Source organism: Balaenoptera borealis (genome assembly GCF_965194805.1).
Source record: "Balaenoptera borealis genome assembly, chromosome: 1".
In the NCBI taxonomy this organism is placed as follows: domain Eukaryota; kingdom Metazoa; phylum Chordata; class Mammalia; order Artiodactyla; family Balaenopteridae; genus Balaenoptera; species Balaenoptera borealis.
Window position 1 is genome coordinate 58,160,317 of NC_138860.1, and position 27,835 is coordinate 58,188,151.

At 42.0% G+C, this 27,835-nt stretch overlaps 1 protein-coding gene across 1 annotated transcript in view; it reads right to left on the reverse strand.

The window, feature by feature from the left end:
- Window positions 1-2,211: 2,211 nt before the first annotated feature.
- The window catches only part of LOC309616831 (uncharacterized protein C1orf105), a gene marked incomplete at its 5' end in the record, with an annotated part of 46,571 nt that continues 20,947 nt past the window's right edge, over window positions 2,212-27,835 (reverse strand). Inside the window, one exon of the mRNA XM_082367998.1 lies at window positions 2,212-27,835. Coding sequence (XP_082224124.1) covers window positions 27,690-27,835 — 146 coding nt within the window. The 3' untranslated portion in view covers window positions 2,212-27,689.

Sequence of the window (27,835 nt, forward strand, 5' to 3'; positions counted from 1 at the left end):
CTATAAGAAGCTATTCTGAGATACAAGGATTCATCATTCAGTTCTCACCTATGCTCTCTCTCACCTCCCAGTGGCTCCACTGGCTCCTGAACTTCCTCTCTGAGCGCACACCCGGCCCTGTCTTTGGGTCACCTAGCGCCTACTCAACAGGTGGGACCTGACTCCCCTCGACGGTTCCTAGACTCCCTTCCCCAGCCCCTCTGCTCACCAAGGCTGGATTCGGTGCCCATCTCAGTGCCCTCCCGGCCCCGGTTCTCATCGCGGTTCTTGGTACCGCACGCGGCTTGCTAGCTTGTCTGCTTCCCTCTCTCAACGTGAAGGCAGAAGCATCTCATTCATCCCTGATCTCCCAGTGCCAAGCACAGCACCAGGTTGATGGGGGGTAATCACTGAATATTCACTGAGTGGTGTTTTGGGCATGCCCACCCTCTCCTCGCCAGGCTCAGTGCCTGCTGTGGGCCCTCCTCAAGGGGAAGGCCTGATTCCTACCCTCAAAGAGAACAATAAAAGGCAGGAAACACTTGCTGAGTCGTTCAGCTTGGTTAGTGGTAAACACTGGGGTGAGAACACATTTGACCTGCTCCAGCTTAAAGCCGGGCTGAATTGACTGAGCTGGGCAAAGAGAGATGTTGCCAGCGTGTGAACCGGGCCAGAGCAGACAGATGAACGAGACGTGTGCCTGCACTGAGACGAAAGAACACGGGCTTAAACAGAAGCCCTCACTGTCCAGTTTCATGCCTTTCTAGATACCTAGTTCCTCCCGTGGTTACAGGGCTGATAAGGTAAGCCAAGGCTCTGGAACACCAGCTTTCCAGAGAGGCTTTACCGTGCTGTTGAGGGGCTCAGGAGTGCCACAGGTGGGCTAAGGGAGACATTATAGGATTTGCCATCTCACAGGGGTGAACATTATTCTGGCCTGAATCTGAGCCTTAAAGATATCCCTCTGGCAGACAAATCTCTCTGCGCCTACTCCTCAAACCTCATAATTGCAGACTTTCTCTTCTACTCCAGTCAGGAGGTCCCCAATGTGTACCCTTGGCCATAAGGGAAACCAGGATGAAAAGGTATTTGGGTAGGTGGGGGGCGTACCTCTTTTGCAACTGGACAGATACCTCGAAGGTCATTTCCTAATAGGTGAGTAGGGTCCTTTTTCTGTAGGAGAGAGGAAATGAGAACAGTATTCAGGTCTGGGAAGGCATATAATCTGTGAGGGGTTCCTTTCCTACAGAAAGACTCCATGGGCTGAATGCTGCCCCAGTGACTAGTTCCTCTCTGGCCAAGTCTAATCGGTCTTGTATTCTTACTTCATTGCTTTTGTGTGCATATAGCCTTCTCAGGACGAATATATGCTCTTGGAGGGCAGGGTACATATCCTGGTGCTTCCTTTGTATTTTAGCACAGTTCTGGGGACTTGGGATGGAGTGGGGAGGAGAGACAATACTTGTTGAAATGATAATAAAAATCAAGAAAGGCATTGGGTACAAAGCTCCAGGTCTATCCATTGTCTTTCCAATCCAAGAACAGTGCCCTTAAATTTAGTCCCCTGATTGTATTGGCTTTATAAACTTCTGGATGAAATCCTGTGCAAAACTTCTGTGTTGTGGAAACGGGCATTCCCCTGCCCCCAAATGCTTTGCAATCTATTACAGAAGCTCATGAAACTTTTCTGAGGCTGCTAGGAAATGTCCACGGTCAAAGGGAGCCTCTCTTTCCCTCCCCTCAGGCTGCAAAGGTAAAGCCAGAGCTACCTCTTTATTGTGGAGTAAAATTTGGCTCTACCAATCCTTACCCTTCAGTGAGCAGTGGAGGCCAGATTCAACAAGACAGCATGAGGGAAACTCATCCCTGGACCAATTTCTTTTTTTTTCCCATAAATACTAAAATTAGTTTTCTTTTCCTCCAGTCCTTCTAGCTGAGAGATCTGATGTAGCAAAGTGGGTGACCTTTCTGTCCTTCAAGAAGAAATGACTAAAAGAAAGTAGAATGATTGTCTTCATATATTTGACTTTTTTATTTTTGATGCGAAAGAGGGGTTGGCGGGTTCTGTACGACTCACTATGAGGGATGGGTAGAAAAGTAGAAGCCACACAAAGAGTAATTTCAGCTCAGCAGGAGAAACAACTGTCTGCCAATTCCAACCATCTGAAATGGAATGATCTATCTGCTTTGTGGTGTAATGGGTTTCCTCACACTAAAGGTATTTTCAAAATACCTAGCTTACTTTTTTTGAATAGGCAACCAATGCAACAGGACGAAATTTTAAAGGAACAAAAAAATATATTATGAAAAGTTAGTCCCCTTCCCACCCCTGTTTCTCAGACATTCCTTTTTCTTCTGAAGAGGCAACCTCTGTCATCTGGTGTTTAATCAAAGGCCAGACAACTCTGTGAGGAACACTGTAAATGGGCTGTAGTTTCTGGCATTGGGCAAGATGACCTCTGACGACCTTCCGTCTCTTAGATTTGCTGGTCATAATACTTAAGGTTCTTCAGAAAATTGAATTTGAATTTGTAAAATACAAATTCACTGCTCAAGGACAGGGCTGAGGACTTGCGACTTGACAGTGGAAGTATTGGATGGGCTCTGAGCCCCCCTTACGGCAACAGGCAGGTTCCAATATGTGATAAAAGAACTCTCTGAGGGAAATGGAATATAGACCCCTGTGCAAAGCTTGTAGGAACCTTTTTGTCAAATGTAGCTCCCCCCACCACCACCATTTTGAAACTGAAGATTGGAACAGGACTGCAGGCTGGTGGGGAGGAGGCCAAGAATTAGAGGAAGGGGTTTGGGGGGGAGGGTGGAGACAGGCTTCGGGTAGAGTGGAATGCAATGGTCATGGTGCTGTCAGGAAACGCTGGGAGTCCTAACACTGCCGACCCTGGGCAGTGACCTTTCCTGCCCATTGGAAAAGCCCAAGTGCTCCTCTTGGCCTTTATTCCCGGCCATCTCCTGTCTTCTCCAGTTTTCTCAGACTCTTGTAAAGTCTGTTGTTGGAGTATCTAGAAGGCATGGTTTCATTCCCTGACATATAGGGTGGCACATGACTGCATATATGGAATCTCTTTTCATGTATCTTGGAAAATTCAAAGGTACTTTTGACCTTGAAGGTAAGCTCAAACCGCTGATCCTGACAGATGAGTTCAACTGCAGTTTCAAGGGCTTCCAGACCTGACAAATCCAGGCAGCATCTGTCCTATTTCAGGAGCTTGGCTATTTCCCCAGAATAAATGGAGGGAAGTGAAAAAAGGTGGGGCTTTCAAGCAGGACTCCAGACTGATCTTTAATTACAGGAGGTATAAGAGGCCATCTTACGCATCCCTGGTTCAGCTTCTTAGAGGGGGAACAAACAATAAAACCATTTCATTGCTGACATTGTTACACTGATCATTATTCATTTTAAAGGTTAAGAAGTCAGTGTTTATCAAATTAAATTTTTGAAAAGATGTATGTTTTCTAGACGTAATTTTGTGTCAGCAATAACAAAGCACATGGCAAGCAAAATCAGAAAGTCATTAAGGATTTTCTTATCCAAGACAAACTTGCAGGGCATGTCAAGGGACAGATTATCACCCGGCTCTGTGCTTGGAGGTAGGCATCACTTTCACAAGCATCTCTCCACAGTAAGCGTTTATCAAGACTTCTCTCAGGGGACTTCCCTGGTGGCGCAGTGGTTAAGAATCCGTCTGCCAATGCAGGGGACACGGGTTCGAGCCCTGGTCCGGGAAGATCCCACATGCTGCGGAGCAGCTAAGCCCGTGCCCCACAACTACTGAGCCTGAGCTCTAGAGCCCGCGAGCCACAGCTACTGAGCCCGCACGCCTAGAGCCTGTGCTCCGCAACAAGAGAAGCCACCACAGTGAGAAGCCCGCGCACCGCAACAAAGAGTAGCCCCCGCTGGCCGCAACTAGAGAAAGCCCGCGCACAGCTACGAAGACCCAATGAAGCCAATAAATAAATAAATAAATAAAAAAGACTTTGCTCAGGGACCTTGGCCATGGGAACCTCTGGGGCTGCAGTGTGGGCCTCCCACAAGGCACTTGGGGCAGCGTTGTGCCATGGAAACATCACTTCTACTGATGACAACAATAATAACAAGGACGGAAGTAATGTTCACGAGAGCTAACCTATTTAAGTGTCTACCACCGAGATATTTGATGGGAATTTGGCACGTATGTCCTCATTTTCACCTCACGACACTCATAAAATAGGGACTTGTAGTGACCTGGTTTTGCGTATGGGGAAGCTGAGGCTTAAAGAGGTCAAGTCACTTTCCCAAGGTCACACCGCCAGCAAGTGAAGGGGTCAAGGCACAAACCCAGACCACTTGACTTCTCAGATTCTGTGTTATCTCTTAGGCTAAACCGAGTGGAGCCAACCCAAGCACACAGGGTAATTCCAAAGAATGATCTTAGGAAAGGAGGAAGAGAACAATAGCAGAGTGAACGTCAGAAAGACCAAGAGTAGGATCAAGGGACGAGTAAAAAGTAGATTGCGGTGAGTAATGTTTAACTGAATCTGTGTATAGGAGAGCAGGCTAGGGCTCATCTTTCACATAATGCCCGTTTAGGTGGTGAGGGAAGTGTGTGTTTTGAAAGAGCCCTGCCGGCCTGGCTCTCACCTTCCCGGGCTCTACTCAAGGCTCCCACCTCACGGACAGGGCAGAACTGGGGAGGAGGGACGTGTGCTTCATGTGGGACCTGGTCCCAGCTACTTTCCTGAGATCCATAACCAGAACCCCCGTGTCAGGCTACAGATCTGTCCAGAGCTTAGAGTGGAGAGGATGAATTGGCTGAAAGAAGTCATACTGGCTACATACACGTGTTTCTGAGAAACACCTGTCACCAAGCACTCATCCTAAGCACTCATGAGCTGGAAACCCTGTTAATTCAGCAGCATGACAAATGGAGAAACTTTGAACAAAAACTATATGAATGATGTAAACTGTGAAAGAATGGAAATAATGATCTATTTATCGTGATGAAGAATGCTTATTGCCAATCACACACAAAAAATATTCCTGGTTTCGATAATTAGAAATAACCCTCTTTGGTCTAATCCCCACATTACAAAGACATCTTACATTGGTAACTGTGATTTGAGTACACTCAGACCTGGATTAGTGTTTTTTAATTGTTCACACAAACCTCAGCTCTATTAAAGAGGGTTTGGGAATTCCGAGGGTTTTTTTTTTTTGTTCTTTGCTTAGAGGAAGAGGCATGCAGAATGCAGAGGCGTGTTTGACATGCACTTCTTCAATGTTTCACACTAAGCTAAAGACAGAAAATTATTCTGGTCCTTGGCAGTCCCCCCAGGACACGACTGATGTGCTTTTCTACGTGGGAGGCCTCATCATGCTGCAGAATTTCTGTTCCCAAGCTACCTCTGGCTTTATCTAGAGCCCCCTTTTCCTTCTGAAGGCTAAATATACTGAAAACATTTGGTACTGCTCTGCCTTTGTATACACGGGGAGCCAAGAATATACTGCCACAAGCATGGGTGTGCTGGATTGACTCCTGCCCATCACGAGAGCCAGTTGTTAAATTTCTAGAAACTTTGTGAGCTTGTTGTTAAGCCATGGGTAACTTGAAAGTGGCCTGGCTGGGAGTATTTATACCACAGTAATTGGCAAATGCTATAAATCGGGGCTTTTCTTTCTTTGAGAACTAAAAATAAGAGACCACTATCCCTTCACCAAACATGCTATGCATTCACAATTGTTTTCAGCAAAATTTGTTGCACATCTGCTAAATGACAGACCTTATACTAGAATTACTAGAATAAGAGCCATAATGATAGGTGATATATGATCTCTGGGCCAGAAGAGACTTCATTAACTTGGAGAAGCTCCCCGACTATTTTCCTGTCTACTTCAGAGACAGGTGAAAAGCTTTGGATCTATTCACACTTGAGATTGAAATAGTCTGAAGTCTCTTCCACTTTCCATGATCAAATATCCCAAGAAAGAGATTTCAGAAGCTTGTAACCAATTCTTCTCAAAATAAAATCTTTACTAAATGGCAGAAAAATCAAACCCCTGATTCTTTAGAAATATTTTTCTTCCTCTTTCTCTTCTAACCCTTACTCCGGATCCTTGGGGGTTTTTTCATGCCAAAGAAATGAATATAGTAGGGTAATTCCCTGGGATAACTTGGGGTATTTGCTTTTGCTAATGCTTTCCAGATTGCTGGGAATAGGTTCATAGGGATTCCATAAATTCTATTTATCATTTATTTATTTTTAAATCTTGTTCAAATATGTAATTTTCTCATTAGCCTGCCCCCTGCTCTGGTTTTAATTCTGTAGCTCTGTGTCCAGAATTGAAAATGCCAAAGGGAAAAAGAAACTGACTTGCGTTATATGACCCCCAGTACCACCTAGTTCTGCCCCTTAACTGCTGAATGACCTTGAGCTATCACTTGCCTAATCAATGTGTAACAGAGTGGTGTTTCCACCCACAGGAGCCTTTAAAGGATTAACTGTGGCCCTCTAGGATTCTTAGAAAAGGGAAAAGCAGTTGATTAGTATTTATCCAGTACTGGTAGTCCAAAAGACAAGCTCTGCATTGCCTAGATTATGGAAAGCCTTGGTTCCCTTACCTCTAAGAACCATAATCAGCTTAGAAGGATCTGAAACCGTGGCTGCTCGGATTTTCCATTGAGGATCAAGAAAATAAAGTGAAATGCCTTGCGGAGTTATCTTCACTGAGGGACCACGAAACCACCACAGAAAGGTAGAAACAGAGTGCAGTCAGCATGGAATTCTCTGTGCTTTCCTTTCAATTTGTAACCCCCCTAATTCCCGTGCACAGCCTGTTGTGGTTGCACAACAGGAAATAAAGCAGGATCAGGTAGCCCTCAAAGGCATGGGTCATGAGAATGTAACTCCTGGCATTCTCTTCAGGGCAACTTGAGAACGGAAGACAGTAAAGGAGCAAATCCCAGGCCTGCAAATGTGAGGGTGAAGGAGTGGGTTGAGATGTGAGGGAATTACAGATTTTCTCTATTTCTCTTTCTTGTGGGCTTCAGTTCTTTACCCTTGCTGATTTTTCTAGAAGATTTCATTTGTAAGCCTCCTCTATTCTTAAGAGACCAAGCATTTTTTGGAACACCTGCTCTGTGATACATGCTGAGGATACACTGGACAACAAGATGTCGTTTCTTTCCACAAAGGAGCACATGGGAGAGAAAGAGAAGGAAAGATGTGAGCAGAGTATGTTAGGGAATGCAAAGCAGTAGAACAAGGGGATGGAAGAGCTTGTGGGAGGGGTCCTTAAGCCAAACTAGTTATGTTAGAGGGAGCTTCCTGGAAGAGGAGATATCTAGGCTAGTTTAAGGACAAATAGCTATTAGCCAGGTGAGCAGTAGGGAGACGGTGTTTCAAGCAGAAGAAAGAGAACATGTGTAGAGACATAAGAGGACAAGACACCTCAAAGAACTCGAATCCTAAGAACAGAGCTTAGGATTTGATCAGAGAGGAGAGGCAGGGGATGAGAAGGTAGAGGCCAGCCCTGGAATAATCTGTTGGCCATGCTCAAGAACTTGCAGTTTAGGGGGAAAACAAGAAACCATTGAAGTATTTTAAGCAGGAGAATAGCCTTATTAAAATTGTGGCTTAGAAAGCATTTAAAAATAATATCAAAATGGTAAGATTCGTTGATATTTATTGAGCACTTATTATGTGCCAGGCATATTTTGAGCACTTTTCTTGATATAATACATTTCAGTCTCACAACAGTCTTGCCCAAAGCCACATGGCAGCAAGAAAGTGTAGTGTCAGGACACAGACCCAGACAGGCTGCCACCAGCGGCCCTGCTCTCAGCCACTAAAATATAAACATCTTACGTGGTTGTTCTTCATTAACAAATGTCTATTCTCATTGCTTATCTTTTCCTTGTTGTTTTTCAATTTTAAGTCAGTTTACTTCAGCAATTCTCATGCACAAAGAAGAGGTCTAACTGTGAAAAACTCCAGATTTCAATTATCTAAGGTCTAGGGGGGTTACAAATTGAAAGGAAACCAAAGAGAATTCCATGCTGACTAGACTCTGTTTCTACGTTTCTGTGGTGGTTTCGTGGTCCCTCAGTGAAGATAACTCCGCAAGGCATTTCACTTTATTTCAATCTTGAGTTTTGCTGGGAATCCACAGGCATTCTTATCCTCAGCTCAGTTTCTGGATCTCAGAATGAGTTGCTCCTCCTTTAGAGGATTATGAGAGAGAAAATTAATTTCCTCTATTTCACTCGGAACCAGTTTTTGGGAATCAAATTCCTAGTTAACATGGAGCACGATTAAGAAAAATCAATCAGAGTTAAATGAGTGATAATTTAAAAATTTAAAAAGGATGACTTTCACTTCTAGAGAGCAAGTTTGGTGCTTTTAGGAAGCCCCAGATTCTGCATAGTTCCTGAGATATGCTTGCAAATATCAAATGTTACTTTTAATCAATCCATCAACCAAAACTTACTGAGTACCGGCTCAGAACCAGGCACCATGCTGGCTAGATACAGGGAAATGGTTAAGTCATGGTTTCTTCCTTCAAGCCTAAAGGAGGAACTCAGAGTTAGTCACTGAAATTCTTACAATACGGATATTTATCAGCTTCATCTCCCTGAACACCTCCATCTCCTCTGTGATGCTTGCCACATGTGTCTCTTAACTTGCAAGAAATCTTAACACACTTCTTCCCCTGAAATGCTCCAGTTCTGGACAGTCACTCTAGTTCAGGGAAAAGAGAGGTGCTTCCTGACTTGGGCTGACTGGCTGAGTCAATTGTCACCAATGCATTACTTCCTCCTACTTTCCCATTTGACTGACAAATGAGCAGGCATCCTCTAGCCCGTGCTGTTCTTATAGGCCTATTTGGGAGTTAGTGGGCTGCGTCCATTGTCTAAAGGGAAAAGTGAAGAATTTTGATTTCAAGTCATTTAGGAAAGAATTACTATTACTTTAAGCATTGAAAACAGAAATATTTCTAAAAGATACATCAGCCCTTTGGAGAATCTCTGAAAAGCCCAGCTATGTGACCAGAAGCCAACTCCATCCCTTCCGCAAACCTACAGTGTCCTCCTTGGGAAGGTGTGACTTATAAGGGCCTAAATGCAATGCTTGAGGATCAGTTGTCATGGAAACAAAGCTAGGACATAAATAGCTCATTCAGTCCCATACCCCCTTTCCAACTAGGCACTGCTGGGGGGGCAGTGGGGGGAGTGGGAGGGGGGAGGAGCTGAGGAGACACAGCCACAGAGTAGAAGGGACAGTCTGTGATCAGAGATTCCCAGATCAGAAAGCTTTACCCTCTTAATATTTTCCAGGAGAGCCTAACTTTCTCATTCCTCAATGGAGGAAGATTTTGCAGAGCTATGAGGAAGTGAGGTTTGGGGTTAATTTGACATTAACCCCATTAACAACACTCTTCTCCTGTTTTCTCTCTCTCTTTCTCTCCATCTACTCTACTTGATCATCATGCTCACCCCCAAGAGTGTCATAGTGACCTCTTTTGCAGGTTCCCAAGTGTTGACAAACCAGTTCCTTAACCATCACCTGTACCTCCACGGTCATCACTAGCTCCAAGGGACAGGTCAAACTTCTGAGCTGGAGACACAAGGATGCACCTTTTACAAAGAAATTGGAGGCTGCCTTCTCAGAGAGAGATACCAGACTCAGCTGCTCCCAAACACAGCACCGCGTCAGACTTCCCGGTGATATCGTTGCCAGCATTTTTGTGTGATTCAGTAGTTGATGACACCTTGGTTTTACGGGTATAAAGCCTCAGTCACCTTTAACCAGTGTCCAGCACGGTGCCAGATCATAATGAGTGTATGTGGTATTGCCTGCTCAGCCCCACCCACTTCCTTTAGAAACTGTCTCTCTCTCCCCACCACTTTATCTTTATGGACTTCTAATCTAATCCCATTGCAATGGTCATAATTGATTGCTTGATTTGATAGGGTGCGTTTTCAAGTTGGGCTATGTGCCTTCTTTTAGATTTTTCAGCTTGGAACCACAGTGGCCAAAAGCTATAAGGCATAAATCTTAAAAGATGCCTGTTGTCAGGTTTTCCGCCACTGGGAAACAGGCAGTCTGCAGCAGGGGAAGGAAAAAGCTAACACCAGGAAGAAGGGAAAAGGTAGAGAAAGAATCCACACCATATTAAGTTCCTGGCTCCAATGGTTCCTAGGGTCTGCTACATCCCTGCCCTTTTCGTGGGTTTATGGCTCTGGGAGAAAATCCAGTATCCTTCAAGCGTACGTCCTTTTTTTTTTTTTTCTTTAAATTGTATGAATTGAGTTTCTGTCACTTGCAGCCAAAGGATCCTGACTCTTCTCTGGCACTTAGAGGCACTTTGTAAGTGTTTGCTGGATTACAAATGAGTAGTTTCTCAGGGTCCAAATTCAGAGTATATGAGGCTGGAAGATGTTGGAAAGGCTGCTTGGTTTATCCCTCATTCTGGGGGCACTCCAGTCAAGGAGAAAGTGCTCTTATTTTTAAAGCCCTCCTGGAAGAAGATTTTATAACCTCCCCGGGTTACTTAACAAAGGAGATGAGAGGAACATGGACAATCATGACATCTTGAATTTCTCCTTCTTCCTTAAAAGTCCCCTGCATTCCATTCTCAGTCTTAATGATTTTCCACTTCTTATTCTAGAAATGTTATTTTAAATCTTTAAATCTTTCATCTCTTTCAATCTTCATGTCATATAAAATCTATTTGTATTTCCCAATATTTTTTTTGGTTAATAAGATTATATGTTGTTCCCTGATTACTCTTCCTGGTAATTATAGCAGCTCACCATTAAGGGGTATACGATACACATTCTTGTATCCAGCAAATATTTCCTGAGAGCCTTGTATGTGGCAGGCACTATGCTAAGAGCTGTGATACAGAAACATTATAGCTAGTTGCTCATAGAAAATGAATCACCTAAAACCTAGTCTAAACCTGATATGGAATTTTATCTGTCTGACTGAAGTAATCACAGCTTCTGTCCTTATTTTCTTCATTGATTCATTCACTGTTCAGTCATTCAACAAATATTTCTGAGTTTCTATTTTAGGGGTATTGTTCTGGCTCTGGGTTTACGGAGTTGGTTGAACCAGGTTTCTACATTCTAGTGGGAGAAGAGAGAAAAAAAGCAAGTTAACAATTAACTAATCATTTCAGACAGTATCAGATAGTGATAACTGCCGTGATTAAAAGAGGCAGAATAAAGTATTCAGCGTCCTGGATTGTAGGTAGGCTATTATAGATGAGATAATCAAGGGGGTTTTCTCTGAAAAGGTGGCATTTAAACAGAGTTTATGAAAAAGGTTGAGCCATGCAAAAATCTGATCTACATAGCAGCCTTGCCAGATGGCCTGAGGAACTGCACTAGATGGTCTCTGGAATTCCTTCTGGTTAAAAAAAAAAAAAGCCCAGAATTTTACCCTTCCTACCTAGTTCCTGTTTTACAACAGTTTTTATGTTTCCTCTCAAAACCTTTACCAGCATCTGTAACTTCCAGATGTGGAGCCCAGAATTAGTCTCTAGTGAGGTTCTGTCAACATTACGACTCATGGCTCCAGCAACTTATGTTCATGTCTGTAAATGCCAACATGATACTTATTAAAAGCTACCATCTAGCCCCCCCTCATTCCAGGAAGAGCCTAAGATTCCAGACATGGACAAGTTATGATCTTTCAGAGAAAAAGAAGTAGCTTTGGGGAGCACTAAATGAGTGCCCCAGTGCCACGGTTATATATAAACCTTGGTTTCTCCATCTGTAATTTTGGAGTGGTCGCAATAGATGAAATATTACCTTCATAATTTAAACTCACAGGAAAGAGACTATAGTCCAAATCCTTACACAAGGAAGTCTACCAGATGCTCAGTGTCCTTTGGTTTCAGTAGAATGTACTGATTTTGATTACTGCTAGAGTTGGTGGACCATCATATGGGCATTGAGAACCTTGGTTGTGAGGATTTACTTTTTCTTCTGCTGGTCACTGTGACACGACTACAAATTAAATTCTGAGGTTGAGACTATTTGGGCCACACTAGCAGTGTGAACTTAGACCACTTGTATGAGTGCCAGCTTGTAGTTTCATTTCTCAGATGAGATGTTATTCACCCTGTCTCCATTGGTGCCGAGACCGAGGCACGCAAGATATTTTGCTCTCTCTCTGTGTGGTGAGTTTACTTCTTGTTTACTTCTGTATGGAAAGTGTGGCCCTTTGGTGTCTCAGCTTTATGTAGGGGTCTCCCATTAGATTCTTCATCTTGTGCATTAAAAAAAAAAATTATGTATTTATTTGGCTGTGTTGCGTCTTAGTTGCGTCACACGGACTCAGTAGTTGCGGCACACGGGCTTAGTTGCCCCATGGCACGTGGGATCTTAGTTTCCCGACCAGGGATGGAACCCACATCCCCTGCATTGGAAGGCAGATTCTTAACCACTGGACCACCAGGGAAGTCCCTTCTTTATTGGTATATAAAATAATGGTGCATCTTTTCATTGATGGCATCTTAGATAGGGTAACATACAGTGATTAATTAGAAAGTCTAGCACTTTGTAAATGGAATGTGAGATGGTATGCGGAATGAGGGTGCCACAGCAGGGGAGAAAGCCACTGAAAAGGGATGCAGGAACAAATGAAAATAGTACTTCATTTTCTACAGTCAGTCAGAAAAGAATAAGAATCTGACTTGACTGATACAGTACCATTATTATAACTATTGACTGGGAGACTAAATGCTTGGGGAAGAGATATGATACTAGTGAGACCTTGTACTTTAGGATAGATGTCAAAGGCCCAAGCATAGCTAGGAGAGTGGCTCCAAGAGTTTACAAAGTGTAACTACAGTTCAAAATGTGTAGGTCCAAGTTCTTTCCCTGGAAGGGAGGGGGCCCGGAGGGCCCTTGCCCAACATTTCTTTATTCTTTATCTCCCCTACTAAATGTAAATTTCACTAAGGGCAGGAACTTTGCCTTCCTTCTTCAGCAATGTCTTCCAGTACCTAGCATAGTACCTGACTCCTACCAGGGGCTTAACAAATATATCTGCAATGAATAAATAGGGGATGGGCCACTATTGGCACTGCCAGGGGTGTTCTCGGGGCTCAGGCCTGAGTTTGCAGCGCTGAGGAGGTCCAGTTACCAGGCCCAGAGCAAACAGTCTGAGGTTCAGAGATACTAGAGGTGGGAGCAAAGTTGGGAAGGCAGATGGGTCAGCGAGGAGGGGAGATGACATCATCTCCAGTGAAGAGGACTGGAAGCAGGCAGAGGGCCGGATGCTTGAGGAGGGCCCTGAGCTGGAGAGCAGGTTCCTCTTCATTTCTCTTTGCAGTCCTGAGCTTCTGGTGTGGGTGCGCTGAGGGCAGGGAGGAGAGCCTTCCTGGAGTGAGCCCAGAGGGTTCAGATAACACTAAGAGATGCATTTTGAAAAATGCTATCAGTGAGATCCCTAAACCATAACAATATTTTACAAAATTTCTTATCTTCAGAGCAACTCATAGAAACAAAGCAGTAGAGTGTTTTGTAACTCTCATCCTCATCACCAAACTCCTGTTTTCTTTGACTCACTGCAATCCAGTTGAACAAGTAATACATGAACTAAGGTTATCCCCAATACCTTAATTATGGAATCTGGTGACTTCTTTTCATTCCTTTCCTGCTTGACTTCCCTGTGGCATTTGCAACCATTGATAACCTTCTGTTTGCTAAAATTTTCTGCCCTTGGTTTCTGGGACACCTACTCCCAGTTTCTTCTCAATTTAACTTTCTTCTTTCTCTTTCTTGTCCTTTATTAACATTCTCCAGGCCTGCCCGCTTGGAATCCCTCTCTTTTCACACTACACCACAACACCATGTCCTTGAATTATCTCATTGGTACCTGTAGCTTCAAATACCATCTTTAGAGTGATGACTCCTAGACATGACCCCCCAGTCCAGATCTCTCTTCCTAGGGCCAGACCATATATTCAGTTAGAAACTACCAAGGTTTACCAACCTTGCCGGATTATTGCAAAAGCCTCTAACTGATCTCTTTCCAACTGGTGTTTCCTCCTTCCACTCAGCTGCCATTGTTCTTTCTCAGACTCAGTTCTGACAATGCTTTTCTCCAGCTTATTCAGTTAAGTACTACACAGCCAAATAATCCAAATAATGTCATAACCAGTATTTTGCACATGACTTTATGATCACACTTATCATATGGTGTTTTAATGCTTTGTTTCCACGTTGTCTTTCTCATTGGACTGTGAGTTTCTACAGAAAAGTATTATGTTGGAAGCTTTTTGTAAGCCTTCCATAGAGTACACAATAGGAACTCAAGTACTGAATGAATGAATGAGAGCAAATGCTGGATTGGGCTGAGGTACCTTCTTGTTAAACATTATTAACTCCTTTTAAAACCAACACTGTGGGACTTCCCTGGTGGTGCAGTGGTTAGGAATCTGCCTACCAACGCAGGGGACACGAGTTCGATCCCTGGTTTGGGAAGATCCCACATGCTGTGGAGCAACTAAGCCCATGCACCACAACTACTGAGCCTGTGTGCCACAACTACTGAAGCCTACACGCCCTAGAGCCCGTGCTCTGCAACAAGAGAAGCCACCGCAATGAGAAGCCCGTGGACCGCAACAAAGAGTAGCCTCCGCTTATGCAACTAGAGAAAGCCCACGCGCAGCAACAAAGACCCAAAGCAGCCAAAAAAAAACCCAACACTGCCACATTTCTAATTAATTTATCAATTCCTTAATACATCACCCCTGTTGACTCTTGTGTAATATTCTACAAGGAAAAAAAAAAACTTCTAAGCACATAATTAACCCTAAAATAAGAGCCCTCCAAACACAATTTCAGATCCATCAGGTAATACTGCATTTAAAGTGAATTAATAATTTATGTTTACTGAGAGCTAGGTGCTAAGGTGCTGTACATAATTACTTCCTTTAAATGTATGGTAACCCTATAAGGTATATTACTATCTTGGTGTTACAGATGAGGAAACTCAGCCAGCGTGAGTACAGAGCCCAAGCATATATCCACTATTGTTCCTCACCCCCTGAGAGGCTGTCCTTTTGCACTAGATCCAATATCGAGTGCTCTTTAAAATTAGCTTATGGACAATTCTCCTAGGAAACTCTTTCTTCCCTTCCCCACCCCTCCTACTACCCTGTGCATACCTCTATCACAGCACTTCTAACGTTTCATTGTGATTATCTATCAACCTACCTCTACTGCCCAATTAGATCACAAACTTCTCAGGAGCAGAAAACTTCACTGTTGGATCTACAGCACCCAACACGATGCCTATTGCTCAGTAGGTTTTCACAGAATGTTCATTTAATTAAATTAAAGTAAATGACACAGGTCAATGGAACAGAACAGAGAGCCCAGAAAAAAATCCACGCATACATGGTCAATTAATTTACAACAAAGGAGCCAAGAATATACAATGGGAAAAGGACAGCCTCTTCAAGAATTGGTACTGAGAAAACTGGGCAGCCACATGCAAAAGAATGACACTTGGACCACTATCTTACACCATACCAAACATTAACTAAGATTTGAACGTAAGGCCTGAAACCATAAAACTCCTGGAAGAAAACATAGGCAGTGAGCTCCTTGACACCTGGCTTGGTGATGATTTTTTGAATCTGATACCAAAAGCAAAAGTAATAAAAGCAAATTAAACAAGTGGGATTACATCAAACTAAAAAGCTTCTGCACAGCAAAGGAAACCATAATCAAAACGGAAAGGCAACCTACTGAATAGGAGAAATAATTGCAAATCATATATTCAATAAGGAGCTAATACCCAAAATATGTTAAAAAAAAAAAAAAAAAAAAAACTCATACAACTCAAAAAAAAAAAAAACCCCAACAACCCAATTAAAAATCTGTGTCTGAGAAGACATTTTTCCTAAGAAGACATACAGATGACTAACAGGTAGATGAAAAGATGTTCAACATCATTAATCACCAGGGAAATGCAAGTCAAAACCACAATGTGATAAACCTCACACCTGTCAGAATGGCTACTGTCAAAAAAACAAGAAATAACAAGTGTTGGCAAGGATGTGAAGAAAAGGAAACTCTTGTGCACTCTTAGTAGAAATGTAAATTGGTGCAAACACTATGAAAAACAGTATGGAGTTTCCTCAAAAAACTGAAAATAGAACTACCATAAGATCCAGTAATTCTACTTTTGGATATTGATCTGAAGAAAATAAAAACACCAACTTGAAAATATATCTGCACAGCCATGTTCATTGCAGCATTATTTACAATAGCCAAGATATGGAAACAACCTAAGTGTCCACCAATGGATGAATGGATAAAGAAATTACATACACACACACACAAATATTATTCGGCCATGAAAAGAATGAAATCTTGCCAACAACATGGATGGACCACAAGGCAATTATGCTATGTGAAATAAATCAGACAAAGACAAATACCATATGATCTCATTTTTTTAAGTGGAATCTGAAAAAACAAAACAAAACAAAACTCAAACTCATAGATACAGAGAACAGATTGATGGCTAAAAGAGGCAAGGGGTGATGGGGAGTAGAAAAAATAGGTGAATTTTATTTCAGCTTAAATAAATTGGATTTAAAAATTTTTAAATGACCATATCTATGAACTGGTTACAGATTCATTCATTTGGGTTATCTTCATAATCGGTAATGACTGCTAGAATGAACAAAATCAAAAAGAAATGTTTTAAATCAATGGAAAAATTGCTCCTGTCCTTTGTGCAGCTATATAAGCAGAGAACCCCTCACTTCTTTTTTTTAACATCTTTATTGAAGTATAATTGCTTTACTTTGTTGTGTTAGTTTCTGCTGTATAACAAAGTGAATCAGCTATATGTATACATATATCCCTATATCCCCTCTCTCTTGTGTCTCCCTCCCACCCTCCCTATCCCACCCCTCTAAGTGGACACAAAGCACAGAGCTGATCTCCCTGTGCTATGCAGCTGCTTCCCACTAGCTATCTATTTTACATTTGGTAGTGTATATATGTCCATGCCACTCTCTCACTTTGTCCCAGCTTACCCTTCCCCCTACCCGTGTCCTCAAGTCTATTCTCTACGTCTGCGTCTTTATTCCTGTCCTGCCCCTAGGTTCTTCAGAACCATTTTTTCTTTTTTAAGATTCCATATATATGTATTAGCATACTGTATTTGTTTTTCTCTTTCTGACTTACTTCACTCTGTATGACAGACTCTAGGTCCATCCACCTCACTACAAAACAACTCAATTCCGTTCATTTTTATGGCTGAGTAATATTCCATTGTATATATGTGCCACATCTTCTTTATCTATTCATCTGTTGATGGACACTTAGGTTGCTTCCATGTCCTAGCTATTGTAAATAGAGCTGCAATGAACATTGTGGTACATGACTCTTTTTGAATTATGGTTTTCTCAGGGTATATTCCCAGTAGTGGGATTGCTGGGTCTTTTCTACCTCCATTTCCTCACTCCTTTCTCACTTTTTCCTTTTTCTTTCAATTTAAGGAAAAAAATCTCATTTTACCTTATTTAAAGTCCTTTAAGCAATAAAGTCTTAATATAATATAAAATGCTCAAAATGTTGCACATTTACCTTTATAGGAGTTTTTATATTTATATATTATAATAATTTATGTATTGTTAGTTTTAAATAATCTAGAAATAGTGCTGGTGAATCTTCATTTCAGTGTGGAACCCAAAGACTGAAAGAGTGACCCCAACTGTTCCCTGTTACCAAAGATCATCTGGTCCCCACTGAACTCATGGACTGCACAGATCTAGCCCATCTACCAGATTCTTAAACCTCTTCAGGGAATGAGATTCTAAAATTTAATAGTCCATTGAGTGGAGAAAATCGTCTTTCTTTTCCTACTGAGAAAAATGATTTTTACATTTCTTGTAATTCAAATGTCTCTGCTAAAATAGAAGCAAGCTTATTTTCTTTTGTTTGGTTCTCAGCCAAGTTAGAGAACACAAGTTAGAGAATAAATTTTAATATGCATATTAAAAGAATAACTCCCTTCCAGGAACTTCACAAAGGGCATCAAAGAACAGCATTGTCAATTCCCCCTGGATCCTAGACCAAGAGGTTTAATTACAATAACAAGATTTTAAAGATCAGGTCTGATTATTAGTAAGATTATTTGGCCATACACACATATTCCTTTAATTCCACTTTGGAATGGGTATAAGAAGAAATTATCACTGCACCAAAAAGTAGATAGAATAAAATAAATAAATTAATTAATTAAATAAAGCAAATGCAGGGAAGCCCTAGGCTAACTCATTGCCGTTGGGGGCAACAAAGCCTGCCCCCAGAACTGGACTCCTTATTTCTCTTCTACTTTCCAAAGGTTTCTCAATATTGAAACTGATGCCCTCTCTTTTAGCATAAAAATTTCACAACCTCCTCGAAAGTCACTAATATGCAAAAGTTAACTAATAGTTTTTGGCTAGAGTCTTAAGTTTCTGAATATCCTCACCAGCTAAAAAGACTTTGTTCAGATTTACTTTCATTATGTTCTATTTTAACACAATAAGAATATTTTATTTTAAATATGTGTATATGCAAAATACTGAAATATTGCATGCACTTTCTAACTGCACTCCTCCCCCATAGATCATGATATGTTCCTCCTGGGAATCCCTGGGCTTTCTAGTTTTGCTCTAGCCAGACTCCCTTCTATGGGCAGCCCTTCAAACCTTGTTCCACTATGGGGCTTTGCCATAGGTAACCAGACTTCCAAGATGATGAACTCCTGCCCTTGACATTTTCAAGTGCCTCCTTTCTCCTCCACACACACTCCTCCGCCTCCCTCCCCACGGCTGCTGTGCTCCACTTTGGGCTCCAGCTGTGGACTAGAACACCAGGGCTGACTGCTGTAAGACTCGTTCACTGACTTTGCCACACTCTTGGGTCTAGTCTGCCTTCCTACCCTCTATCATCCACCGCCCAAGCCTTGTCTATCCTTGTGGGCGAGTTTCATGCCAGGGCCTGCTTCCCATTCCAAGCACATGACACACGCCAACAACAGGCTGAGAGAACAGAGGTCTCTGCCTGGAGCAAGCACATGGCATTCCCTACCCTGGGAAAACCCAAGATGAGGCTTGGCTTGGCTTGGCTTGGAGCCATTTTTATCCCTCAGAAGGTAGAAGATTCCACAGAGGAATTGCTACTTTGAACTTAACTCTAACAAGGTTGATGTGATTGATTGCAAGGAAATATTAGATATACTGTGTTGAATAAGAACTGGGCACTGCTTACAATCAAAGAGGCAGAGTAGGGTAGTGGAAAGAGCTCCAACTACATGCTCAGAAAGACCTCAGTTCAATTCCCAGCTTGGTGTGAACTTGGCAAACTTATTAACATTTGTGAGTTCAATTTCTTCATTCATATAATGGGGATAATAACTCTACCTATTTTGTAGGGTTGCTGTAAAGATGAAATGTGAATTCACAGTGTCCCGCATGTAGTAGAGGACACAATAAGTGCTCAGCTGATCATTTATGAGCATACAGTAAGAGTTTGATAAATGTTAGTTTAAAAAGTCAGCTTTCCAAATGTTAAATGAAAATTTGTTTGCTCCTGCGGTCAGAGACTCTAAATGGAAACCATGAGTGCTATTGCATCAATCCTTGCAGGATTTTTTCTTTTGTGCCATTTGGCTAATTAAATATTTTATTCTTTAAAAATTAATGGGTCATGGACTTCCCTTGTGGTGCATTGGTTAAGAACCTGCCTGCAATGCAGGGGACACGGGTTCAATCCCTGGTCCGGGAAGATCCCAAGTGCTGCAGAGCAACTAAGCCCGTGCGCCACAACTACTGAGCCTGCGCTCTAGAGCCTGTGCGCCACAACGAAGCCCGTGCGCCTAGAGCCCATGCTCCGCAACAAGATAAGCCACCGCAATGAGAAGCCCACATACTCAACAAAGATCCAATGCAGCCAAAAATAAATAAAAATAAATTAATTAATTTAAAAAAATTAATGGGTCATGATAGTAAAATAAGTTTAAAAGCTGAACAATTTACCAAAAAAATATATAAAAATGACCCTTAAACATATTGCAAACACGTCTGATCTCATAATTTGAGAAATACAAATTTCAATTACACAGAGAAATTACATAATTTCTCTAAAATTGATTTAAAAATAAAAACTACTACCACTGTTGTCGAAGCTGAGGGAAACAGGCACTTGCATACATTTCTGGTGATAATATAAATTAGAAAACTCTCATAAAGGGATATTTTGCAATATCTAATAAATACACATATGAGCTTAGCTTAAAAAATATGGAACGCTTTGCAAATTTGCATGTCACTCTTGTGCAGGGGCCATGCTAATCTTCTCTGTATCCTTCCAATTTTAGTGTACATGCTGCTCTTATTATTGAGACAGATACTTTTATCTTCATTATAGAACACAGGAGACCAAGATTCACAGGGGTTAAGTAACTCGGCCAAAGTTACACAATTATAAAGTATCACAATTCCGAGTTTATCCCTGTGATTCTATCAACCTGATATGGTCAGAGTGTTATCTCATGCTTATCTGAAGTTCTTATTGGTAGTTACATAGGGATTTGATTAATAGACAAGAAAAATTAGTAATTTTTCAATAAATGGCCCGTACTTGGTAGCAAGCATTTGAGATTACCAACATGAAGACAAACAGTATTTAAAGAGGTCTTTGGCATTCTAAAACACAATTATCTTGGTCTCTTTGACAGGCAATTCATTGAAAAAAAGAAGTTGAGGTATCTTTTTTTTAGATTAAAAGAGCCCAAAATGCAATGTGTCACCTTGATTTGATTTGGCTTTGTTCAAAGCCATGATAGACATGTTGGCAACAAATTGGGGAATTTGAATATGGATGAAGTGGAGAAAACAAGCAGGAATTATTGTTCATTTTTTGTTACTTTTGATGAAGGTGTTATCCTTTGAAGGAGAATTTTGCGGGGGTGGGGTACAGAACTGCAAGTGGTAAAATGAACTATTAGTGGTAAAATGTCCTGTGTCTTTATTTTTAAATGATTGAGCTAAACAATATGTAAGTAGAGGAAATGTGACAAAATATTGACAATTGTAGACCCTAGGTGAGGATACATAGGTGTTCTTTGTGCTACGAGTCCTACTTCTCTGTATATTTTAATGTTTTCATAATAGAATAGAGATTTAAGAAAAGGCCCTTGAAAATCACTGGTCTAAAGGGAGGGCTTTAGAGTCATGCCATGGGGTTTGGCTCCTGACAAGGCTTGTATCAAAGACTGAGAGGAAGACACAGGACCAGAGAGTCAAACTTGGGAGGACTAATGATTGATGGAATCTAGATTTGAAAATGGCTGGAATCTAGCCAGGGGAACCTTAATAAGGAAGAATACAGTCATGTATATAGGTTTTTTTAAATATTAGCAGCCTGAGGAAAGCAGTCAGAACAGCTATTCTCACTAAAAGGACAAAAAGGCTTTAGTTGGTGGCAAGTCAATGTGAGAGAATGAAGTGATGCAGCTGCTAGGACAACTAATGCCCTTTTAGTCTCATTTCTGGAAGCAGGAGATCCAGAACAAGGGAGAGTGATGGTCACACAGCCACATCCGGCCAGGTCACATCTGGAGTTTTAGATTCCACTCTAGGTCCCTTGTTTTGAGTGGCACTGGGGTAGGTCCAGAGAGGAAGACTGGGCCACATCATACTAGCCAAAGAACCTGGGGATCATAAGTTTAAAAAAGACTAAGGGTCAAAAAGTCCACAAATAATAAATGCTAGAGAGGATGTGGAGAAAAGGGAACATTTGTATGCTGTTGGTGTGAATGTAAATTGGTGTACTGCTATGGAAAACAGTATGGAGTTTCCTTAAAAAACTAAAAATAGAACTACCATATGACCCAACAATTCCATTCCTAGGCATATATCTGGAAAAGACAAAAACTCTAATTCGAAAAGACACATGCACCCCAATGTTCACTGTAGCACTATTTACAATAGTCAGGTCATGGAAGCAAAGTGAATCTCCATTGACAGATGAATGGATAAAGAAGATGTGGTACAAATGTACAATGGAATACTACTCACCCATTAAAAAGGAATGAAATAATGCCATCTGCAGCAACATGGATGGACCTAGATTATAATACTAAGTGAAGTAGGTCAGACAGACAAAGACAAATATTATATATCACTTATATGTGGAATCTAAAAAAATGATACAAATGAACTTATTTACAAAACAGAAATAGACTCAAAGACATAGAAAACAAACCTAAGGTTACCAAGGGGGAGGTGGGGGAAGGGATAAACTAGGAGTTTGGGATTAACAGGTACACACTACTGTATGTAAAATAAGTAAACAACAAGGACCTACTGTATAGCACAGTAGTAACCTATGAAGGAAAAGAATTGGGAAAAAAGTGTATACATAACTGAATCACTTTGCTGTACACCTGAAACTAACAAAATGCTGTAAATCAACTATACTTCAATTACATAATTAATTATTCATTTACTTTAAAAAAGACTAAGGAGAACATGGTCATGCCACCAAATATTTCAAGGGTTTTGTGCAAGAGACTAGTCCCATGTAGGCAGTGCCATAAAAAAGAAGCAGGTGCACTTGTTACAATAAAATGAAGCATTTTAGTAGCAGTGCCCAGGAAAGGACTGTGTTTGTTAAATGGACAGCTTGGGTGGATCATTACTGCTCCTGTTTAATGTAAGGAGAACACTGGGGAACTGATGCAAAGAGAGAGGAAAAATAAGTGAAAGTGCTTTGAAAAGCTTAAAATGCTACATAAGCTTGAGACATTTGTTACTACTTGCCAGAACTAGCATTTCAGTAGCAAAACTTCCAAGGGCCAGAGATAAAATTTATCTTTGACCTGGATGCTTGCCTGAACCTTGTAGGACTCCTTTGTCTGTTTGTCAGGAAGATGAGTAATTATGTTGATAGTTTATCAGATTTCCAATTCCAAAGCTAGAAATCCCCCTGGCAACTTTTGAAGGGATTTTTTTTTTTCTTTTTCTCATTTCCTCTTATTTTTGTTTTTGCGTCAATGAAACATTCATGTGGTTTAAAACTCAAAGAGTAAAGAAGGGTGTACTATGAAAAATCTCCTTCTGCCAATTTGTGTCCTCTAGCCGTTCAGTTCCACTCCTAAGAGCCAACTAATGTTACCCAGCATCTTTCTTGTTTTTTAGACACTCTTACTCTTCATGTAATTTTCTCCATGTGAGAATCTGGGAAGCAAGGAGAGAGTCTTCCTCTCCGTCCTCCTCCTTGCTCCTCTCAGACTCTCAGCAAGGGATCTGAAAGTCACTGACTCTCTGGCCATGTGACATCCCATAGGATACTCACTGTTACACAGGACCCAGGGGAGGCCAATCCCAAGAGGTTTCGGAACAAGTTTTCCTCGAAACTGCAAACATTTGCCAATACCTTATTTCACCATTCTGCACTCCACTGGCCAGGCAGTTAAACCTCTTGCCAAAGACTCTGCAAAGAACAAGAGGTAACATCGTGCCTGGGTGAATATGTCTATTTCTCCTTTGACCAACTTTCCTGACGAGGTCACACAATTGCAACTTTGTTCCTGTCCAGAGGGCTGGACGGTTGGTGCTATGAGAACGTTATTGCTGCAATCACCAGGGTTCAGTTTATAGTGGAGAGTAACTCATGCTTATTCCCATACTGGCCTGTACACATGCTCTTCATTTGTGTATATGTGTGCTATGTCTCCAATGATAAGTTAGTCAAAGACAGGGTCCTAATACCTAAACCCTTTGTATCCTCAGATCCCCAAATACAAGGATCTCACCTCTTATTTTTTCATATTGCTTAGCAACTGAGAAATGGACTTTTCTTCCTTCGAAGTATCTCTTGCGTATGTGGCTGGGTAGCTCCCATGGGGATATGGTGGGAGCATGAGATATTGTCCTCATCCTCATGAAGTGACACATTCTTCTAGAGAGGCAAGAATTATACGTATGAAACAGGGACAGTACTTACTAAGGTACGAAATTAAGATGGGCTTGAGGGGCACATGGTTGAAACGTGATGGATCATTTCAGTTTTTTCTAGAGATTAGTTAAGTTTTATCCATGTCTTCAATCTTGATTCTTAAGACTGTAGTTTATAGATTTATTAACAGAAACAAGTCTGTGCTTCCTCTTCTTCTTGGAAATCTTCTGTATTCTGTTGGGCAGGGCCGTCCTCATCCTTCAGACCTCCTCCAACTGGAGTAGCTACATCCACACGGGACATTCTAGACGGGGCTTCCTTAGGAGGAGACAAGGTCATTCTTCCAACCCTGTTACAATTCTGCTCCTTGGAGTTATATGATTCTTGCACATTTTCAGGTAGATGGGCAGCTCTAATGTGTAATACCACAGGGCCCAGGAGCCAACAGACCCTTGACAGGCCTCCCATGAGCTTTGACAGTCAGGGGCCAGGGAAAAGATGAGGGACCCTGATGAGGGCAGAGGCAGTAAAGGCCTGTGGGATTTCCCAAGGTTAAACTGGGGACTGGAGGTGACAATGGCTTTGTGTTACATACTTGATTTTTTGCATGGATTCTCCTAAATACAGAATTTCTCTCCATTTCTGGCAGTAAAAGAACTGTGCTGATTGTTTGCTTTTTAAGTTCCCTGTTGGGGTGAAAGAAGTTAAAAAGTAGGAGTAAGTCTGACTCATGTCTGTAGATTTTTATTATAACAAGCGTCATTTATTTTTATAACAGCAAAATCTGGCTTTAGCCTTGAAATAAACAAGTCTACCCAAGATTATCCATGTTAAAAAATAAATCTGAAGGGCTTCCCTGATGGTGCAGTGGTTAAGAATCTGCCTGCCAATGCAGGGGACACAGGTTCGAGCCCTGGTGCAGGAAGATCCCACACACTGCAGAGCAACTAAGCCCATGCGCCACAACTACTGAACCTGTGCTCTAGAGCCCGTGAGCCACAACTACTGAGCCAGCGTGCCACAACTACTGAAGCCCACGCACCTAGAGCCTGTGCTCCACGACAAGAGAAGCCTACCGCAATGAGAAGCCCGCACAACACAAGGAACAGTAGCCCCTGCTCGCCGCAACTAGAGAAAAAGCCTGTGTGCAGCAACAAAGACCCAATGCAGCCAAATTAATTAATTAATTAATTAATTAAAAAAAAAAGTCAATACCATGAAATTTTGAAAACCTGCTGCTGCCTTCTCTCTAATCTCTGCCAAGGGACCAGATTTCTCAGGTAGGTGAGTTAAAGCATCCTGGCATCCCTTTCCCTGGAAGGCTGAAGATGCAAGGGTATATGCTGTATACTAGATGTTCTCAAAGCATGGTCTGGGGACCCCTGGAGTCTCTGAAATCCTTTTTGGGATTTCTGTGAGGGCAAAATTATTTTCATAATAACACTGAGATGTTATTTACCTTTCTTACTTTTCTTGCCTCCCAAGGGTATGGTGGAGTTTTCCAGAGGCTACATGACATGTGATGATGTTATCACTCTGACAGAAACTGGAAGGTGTACTTGTGTATTTCTGCGTTTTAAAATTTCTCCATTTTAATTTATAATATGATAATTGTCAGTGGATATAACCCACTATTTAGGAGTGCAAAATGTTCCTAAGATCAAAAATTTTAAGAACCATGATACAGACCAGGAGTCCCCAGCCCCCAGGATGTGGACTGGTACCGGTCTGTGTCCTGTTCGGAACCGGGTCGCACAGCAGGAGGTGAGTGGCAGGCTAGCGAGCAAAGCGTCATCCGCCGCTCCCCATCCCTCACATTACCGCCTGAACCATCCCTCCCTCCGCCCCACTGCCCCGGTCCGTGGAAAAATTGCCTTCCACAAGACTGGTCCCTGGTGCCAAAAAGGTTGGGGACTGCTGATATAGACCATCATTCTCAGTCACCATGCTAGAACACTAGGAAACACCATAATGTTATGCTTTTTGATGAGAGTTTGGAAACACCCAAATATTCTAGATGAAGACTTCTTAAGGAGATTTAGGAAGCATTCTATCTCTCTAGGTACATAATATTCAGATTACCTCAAAAGCTCTAAATAATTGTGCCAGGGGCTTGTATCCTCCCCTAACATATGGGTATAGGTGCCCCAAATCCTTTTACTGGATATGTTAATTTGCAAAAAAAAAAAAAAAGAGAAGGAAACATTTTTATCTGTGATTTGTCTGTCCTTTGACAATCATCTGAAATGGGATCATAATTCATGCATATAGCCTTCACCTTGAAAGGCAGTGCGTGCTATTTTTGGAATTCTTGAACTCTAAATGAACTGAAACCAAGAATCCATAGCCTACCAGGAATATAGGGCAATCAAGCAAGTTTTTCTGGTTTGGGAGTTTGTGTGTGTGTCTGTGTGCCTGTGTGTGCCCACGTGCGCACAAGAAATGAGGTCAATTTGGTCGCCAGGCCATTTGTTAGATATTTCTGAATCCCATTCTTCAAACACAGTCAGCACAGAGGTTGGTTCTCACATGTTGGCCCAGTGCCCATTTAGTCAGGAACTAGAGATTCCATAAGGCCACTGCCTCCTAAGCAATGGAAGGGACCTTTTTGTTTTTTTAATAAATTTATTTATTTATTTTTGGCTGCGTTGGGTCTTTGTTGCTGTGTGCAGGCTTTCTCTACCTGCAGCAAAAGGGGGCTACTCTTCTGTTGAGGTGCGCGGGCTTCTCATTGCGGTAACTTCTCTTTCTGCGGAGCTCAGGCTCTGGGCGCGCGGGCTTCAGTAATTGTGGCACGCGGGATCAGTAGTTGTGACGCACGGGCTTAGTTGCTCTGCAGCATGTGGGATCTTCCCGGACCAGGGCTCGAACCTGTGTCCCCTGCATTGGCAGGCAGATTCTTAACCACTGCGCCACCAGGGAAGTCCTGGACCTTTTTTTTGATACGAGCCCTCCTACAGCTGGGCATGGAGCATGTGTGCCCATAAATATAATAGTTACAAGCCTAGACTCTTCCTTTGTCTCCCTCACACACATGGACTACAACAGAGTTGGAGATATATATCCTCAAACTAAAGTAACCAAACTACAAAATACAAGTATTTGTTTTGAATTCGACTGAACACAGATTAGACGAACATCTGTTATATGCAAGGCACTAAAGAAGGCGACATGAGGAAGGCAAGACAGACACTGTTCCTGTCCTCAAGGGTGGCAACAGCTAATCACCGGTCATTTTCCAGTTACTGCATCCCAGTATCCTCTGCCATCTATCAGAGTTAACTGACAGAGATAAGGACAGAAGGGTGACCTCCATTTCTCTCTTTTATTCTTATTAGGCTGAATTCATGAGGGACCTCCTGGGGCCATCTCTGGCCCCCTGCCCTGAAGGAAGAAATAATTTTCACAGAAAATTCATGTCTTAGAAACAGAAAGATGTTGTCTATTATAAAGAAGCTTTAGCAAAATAAAATGAATGACACTCAATATGTTCCATTTTAATCAACACATCTTTATAATCATGGATGTTAAACCATTTTGTTTTTAGGAGAAATGAGTGATAAGACAATGGCAAGAGCTAGAATTCTAGCAACAGTTAGGAAGGCAAAACTGAGTCATCTTTTTCATGCTAAGAGGAAGTGATGAGAAGACACTAGTGTCAGAAACTGGCTTGGTGAGGATGCTTTCTCTCTGAGAGTCTGGAAGGTGATGAGCTCCGACCACTCACTGCCTCATTGTCTTGCCCACTGGTTCCTTTCTGGGCAAGGAAGAGAGTTGCATCTCCTGCAGAGTTTTGTAGGCACCTGACAGCAGTCCACGGAAGACAGCTGTTCTGGGGCCCAGAATGGGCAGTCTGTAGCGAACGCTCT